At 43.0% G+C, this 6,000-nt stretch overlaps 1 protein-coding gene across 1 annotated transcript in view; it reads left to right on the plus strand.

The window, feature by feature from the left end:
* The window catches only part of LOC140387866 (uncharacterized), a 77,025-nt gene extending 71,364 nt beyond the window's left edge, over positions 1 to 5,661 (plus strand). Inside the window, exon 8 of the mRNA XM_072471120.1 lies at positions 2,924 to 5,661. Coding sequence (XP_072327221.1) covers positions 2,924 to 2,992 — 69 coding nt within the window. The 3' untranslated portion in view covers positions 2,993 to 5,661. The remainder of the gene's footprint in view (positions 1 to 2,923) is intronic.
* The last annotated feature ends 339 nt before the right edge of the window (positions 5,662 to 6,000 follow it).

Here is a 6,000-nt window from a genome sequence, read left to right on the forward strand (position 1 = left end):
ACCAGAATGTTGCCTGGTATGGAGGGAAGATCTTATGAGGAGAGGCTGAGGGACTTGAGGCTGTTTTCGTCAGAGAGAAGAAGGTTAAGAGGTGACTTAATTGAGGCATACAAGATGATCAGAGGACTGGATAGGGTGGAGAGTGAGAGCCTTTTTCCTCGGATGGTGATGTCTAGCACGAGGGGACATAGCTTTAAATTGAGGGGAGATAGATATAAGACAGATGTCAGAGGTAGGTTCTTTACTCAGAGAGTAGTAAGGGTGTGGAATGCCCTGCCTGCAACAGTAGTGGACTCGCCAACACGAAGGGCATTCAAATGGTCATTGGATAGACATATGGACGATAAGGGAATAGTGTAGATGGGCTTTAGAGTGGTTTCACAGGTCGGCGCAACATCGAGGGCCGAAGGGCCTGTACTGCGCTGTAATGTTCTATGTTCTACTGGTTTCTGCATCAGTCTCGGCCAAGCAACAACAGAACTAACCAGCTTTTGAGTGAAATGGTTAATTATTAGGAGAATGCTGATGGGTCTTTGTGTTTTTCATGGTGTTGTCTGAATTTTGTTTTTAGTAATCTTTATTGTCACAAGTAGGCTTACATTAACACCGCAATGAAGTCACTGTGAAAATCCCCTGGTCGTCACATTTCAGTGCCTGCTCGGGTACACAGAGGGAGAACTCAGAATGTCCAAATTATCTAAAGTCTTTCGGGACTTGTGGGAGGAACCAGGACGAAACCCAGGCAGACACGGGGAGAATGTGCAGACTCCGCACAGACAATGACCCAAGCCGGGAATCGAACCCGGGTCCCTGGCACTGTGAAACAAAGGTGCTAACCACTGTGCTACTGTGCCACCCTGGGACATTGAATTCTCCAGCCTTTCGCTGGCAGCGGGATTTATTTACTGCTGGCAGTGCATCCTCACCCGTAGGTTTCCCGGCGGCGCAGGGTGGCTTCAATGGGAATTTCCATTGACAGCAGTGGGAACAGAGAATTCTGCCTCCTGCTGCCAAGAAACAAACGGCTGAGAGGCCGAAAAAACCCACCCATTATCAGCAGACACATAATGAATTTGCCTAAAACTAAAACGTCTGCGCTTCATGAGTAATTCATTATGAAGAGTCTTTTGAGATATTTTGATGTGAAAGGGGCTATAAAAAAATAAAACAAGTATTAATATACTATTAATAAAATTCTTTAAAATTAAGTATGACAAATTCATAGATGGTCTAAAGGATGACCTGGAACCACTTTTTGCAAACTTCTGAGAACATAAGAATAGAACACTCAAGAAACCTCTGAATACCAATATCCCGGTCTCTCACCATGTAATAAATGGCCTGCTTTTCTATTTATTCTATCAAGGTGAATAATTTTGCACTTCTCCACATTATATTCCATCTGCCACATTTATGCCCATTCACTTAACCTGCGTATATCCAAAGCAGCCTATCTGCATCCTCGTAACAGCTAACATTTCCACCTGATTTTCTATTGTCAGTAAATATAGAGACATTATACTCAGTTCCCCCATCTAAGGCATTGATATAGATTGTAAATACACAAATCACGTATCCTTATTAGTTACCGCCTGCCAGCCTGAAAATAAACCGTTTATTTTGGCCCAATTTTCTATTATCAATCCTTAATTCCTGCTAACATGTTGCCCCAATCCCGTGAGCACTATTTTTATGCAATAACTGGCACCTATTAAATTCCTTCTGAAATTCCAAATATACTACATCCACTTGTTAGCCCTTATCTACCTTGCCAGTTGCACCCTCAGCTAAATAGATTCTGTCCCTGGTCCCTCTGGGACATCGTCTTTCTCCAGCATCCCAATGCTCTCCTGAATCAGTACCCTCACTCTTCCCCTTTTCGTCCTTTCCTATCTTACCTTGTATCCTGGAATATTTAACACCTAGTACTGCCCTTCTTTGAACAAGGTCTCTGTTATCGCCACAGCATTATTATTCCACAGGGCAAATTTGCACCTGCAACTCACCAATCTTTTTTGGTACACTCCACCCATTCACATGCATGCACAATAATCCTGATTTAGAATTTATTACTTTCCCCCTTACTCTGACCCAGCCTATTAATTTACTATTCCCTACTCTAGGGCTTCTATCTTTCCCAGTATTCTGATTTTCCACTCTGATATTATCTCCTGGTTCCTGCACACCTGCACTACAGCCAGTAGGGGGATCAAACCCACAACTTTGATGTTATGACCGCCACATCCTAACCATCTCAGCTAACCAGCTGCGCATTTTACATTTACAATTACACACTTTTCACAGGATATGCACAAGAAGAAATGCTTGTTAACGGGTAATAAAGTTCACGTGATGTAAATCCATGTGTTCCTGCAGCAGTTACTAGATTGCTTTATGTACAATTTACACGATCAATAATTATTACGATAGAGTAGGATAGATTAAATTATATTCTTTGATATTATTTACTGGCTCACAGTTTTGGAACAGTGATTTATAAAACTGTCGCATGAACAGATTGAGGAATATGTTATAAAACTTTGGGAAAGATTGCAATGTAAATACATGCAAATTTATATCAACGTCAGTATATCTGGATAAAGTATCAGTAGACATTTCATATCCAGCACTGAAGCCTGTTCATGCAATTGGATGAATATTAAATTCAGCTTTTTGCCCCGAGAAGGCTGCTAATGCTTATTGTACCCCAAAAGGAGACGGGGCGATGGTGGTGGTGGTTGGGGGGGGGGGGGGGTTGTTGTTGGTGGGAGAGAAAAGCAAAATAAATAAAATAACAGATTAAAAGCACAAGAATGATGGGCTTCTGTGCTGCATCATTTGATGGGCTTCTGTGCTGCATCATTCTGTGATTCTAAGTGTATATAAAAACGCATGCATTATTTTATTTGACCATGTTTTGCAGGTGATTCGAACAGCAGCACGGCTCCTTTCGAATCCACATGCCCAAGACCCTCAGTCAAGCAATACCTGACAAAGGCTGTGGTTCTGGAAAACATCAGGAAACCATCTGCAAAGTTGAGGAGGCCCAGAGGACAAAATATTTTCTGAAAACTAACCCCCCCCCCCCTCCCCCAATCCCCCACCGCCCCCCGAATGTCCTTCAAATCAATCTGCTCATTTGTAACTATTTCCAGCTGCTTCAGAGGTTTTGAACTGTTGCAGGAAACCTGTGACTAATTACTACTGTACTTCTGATTTAGAGGCAGTGAATTCTCATGTAGAAACTGTAGAATGGGTCAAAATTATCCTTCAGATATTCATTGGACTGTTTAATTCCTTACCATCAACTTGTGGATGTTGCAGTGGATTGAGCCCTTGGGGCTGGATATGCCGGTCCCCCAGCTGTGTGTTTCTCGGCGGCGTGCCGTTTGCTGACAATGGGACTGTCTCTTCCTGCCGCTTCTCAGTGGGATTACCGATTGAAGCCACTCCATGCGACAGGGGAACCCGCGGGCAGGGGTGCGCTGCCAGCAGCAAAAGAGAATCCCGACAGCCGGAGAATTCTGGCCTCAGTGTCTGACGTGATTCCTGTCACCGACAAAGCCAAGTGAACCTAAATAAAACTGATCTCTACTTGGCTCAATAGGTGCAATCCCCACTATTGAACTGAACAGACAGACTACGTCTGATCACTATTCAGCAAGGGTGTTGCAGGCAATACTGGCAAAGCAAGACTTGTCGTGACTCCGAAAGGCATTGAGACATAACCAAATAGTGTAGGGAAGATCAGGTGGGGATGGCAGGTTTCCTTCTCTGAAAGGACATTAATAAGATAGCTGAATTTGTATGATGTTCCACGATTATTTTCCTGGTGCAAGTCCGAACTTTAGAACATTTTTAAAAATTACACTTGTTGTGGACAGATTTGAATAAAGCAATCTCTAGGTTACTAGTCCAGGATTTTTAACCACTTGGCCAGCATATTCACAAATAATGACCATGCATGCTGTAGCCACCTAAAATGGCTGATTCCCTATTAATTTGGCCAAAACCCGATTTAAAATGGCTAACCGAAAAGGCTGATGGGAAAAGCAGCCAACAGGACACAAACGGACAGCTGCAGACAGAATAGCGTATTCGGCTCTGGGGAAGTCGGCCCAGATCGATACTCAAGACTATTAGCAGCACATCAACCCAGACATCTGCAGTTTAATCGGCTATCCCCGGGAACAATTGCAACATATTAGCAATTGAATGCCGGGCCAGACCTGTCGGCGCCTGCAGTGGCCGAAACAAAGACAGGTGAACGACCACCCCCCGATCGAGGAATCGCCCCGTTATTGGACGTATCGAACCCAGTGATTGGGAACAAGTCCAATCACTTGGGACTCGGGGTCAAGGGCCGCCCCGAGAGGCGGGAAGCCCCTGAGCCCTATAAAGTGAGGGGCCAAGTTCAGATCTCTCTTTCTCTCCCTTCTTCTGCTCGAGACCTTCGCAAGAACATCGACCAGAAACTGTAAGTTTGACTCCAGCGATCGCTACCCGATAAAGACTCCTAGCCATTGACCCGTATCAGCCTTTTAAATCCCGCGGGACAGATCCGATTCGATAAGCCATTCATTTCCCTGACCTGGTGGGCCCTTCCTAAAGTTAAGTATTGGCCAGTAGTGGTAGGTTTCGATATAGATAGTAGGATTATTGTGTAAGCATTAATTGTTGTATATAATAAATGACCATTGATTTCAATCTTACTAAGCTTATCATGACTTATTAATCATAACTCGAGCTTGAACCACGTGGCGGTATCAGAAAGATACCTGGCGACTCGTGAGCAAAGGTGACATAATCAGAGCTAATAAACTAAGGCTAAAAAGAGCAACAAGGCGACAACCTGATCACTGGCTTGCGCTCGTGATTGTATGTTTTTTTTCCCCCCAATTGTTTTCAGTATTTGTTCCCACCAGTTTTCTCTTTTCCCTAACTGTCCTGGGATATTGACCCCTTTATGATAAGCTTCTACCCACACCATAACTTTACCCAAGGGGCCATTTCTTCAATTGTGAGCTTAGTGACATGCGCACACACATTCAACTATGGTGTAGTGGCAAATTCTGAGGCACAGGAGCCTTAAGAAAATGTGTTGGCCATATTATTTCTAAATCTACGATTGCATTGTTTTCTATGTATTAATCATTTGAGTCTTCAGAAATGTTTTTTTAAGTGAAAAAATATTAGTGCCTGTAGGCAGTAGACATTTTATTTTGAACCATGTGATATTTGAATAATTAGTCTTTAGCAGAGCTACAATTTCATTTTGTAACATTTTACAGGTTGAGCATCCGTTATCTGAAATCCTCGGGATCGATTGCCTTTTGGATTTCTATCATTTTAATTTTCAGATACTACATATAGCACTAGGCCAATATACATTACAATATCCTGAGCCAAAACTGGCTGCATTCTAACAGGAGTAAAATGACTAGAAAAGTTAAATGTATGTCCGAATAATAAATGCAGGGTACCTGTAATAAGTTCCCACCTGTGACACCACCTTCGATTCTGCTTGTAGGAGATGATTCAGAATGTTGATGTACTCTGCTGGAAGGCATTACTGAATAGTTCTCCCAGCTTCATCTGCCTCATCAACATTTGTTTTTGCCTCATAAGTTTGTCTTTTATTTTATAGATGACATTATTTCATGCTCACTTATAAGTGCATGTTGTTCGAGTGCATCCATCAACCCGTCACACGTCTTAATAAAATTGTTCATGAGCACTTTCTCTACCGGATTCACTATGTCATCCTCGTCATCACTAATTTTATCATTTACATTTCATGGGCCAAAAATTGCTTTGGTCCATTGGCTGAATTCATGACGTTAAATTGGAGAGATGTAGAGCAGGGTGGTTCTGAGGGTGTGTGTAGTTTGTGTGGGGGAACGTGGAAATAGACAGCAAAAACATTGGGTGGGAGTCTCCGATTGCCAACGCCGAAATCGTGTTCAGCGATCGGCCGGAGAATCCCTCTTTACGCCAAAA

The sequence above is a fragment of the Scyliorhinus torazame genome, chromosome 13 (genome assembly GCF_047496885.1).
Source record: "Scyliorhinus torazame isolate Kashiwa2021f chromosome 13, sScyTor2.1, whole genome shotgun sequence".
Lineage (NCBI taxonomy): Eukaryota > Metazoa > Chordata > Chondrichthyes > Carcharhiniformes > Scyliorhinidae > Scyliorhinus > Scyliorhinus torazame.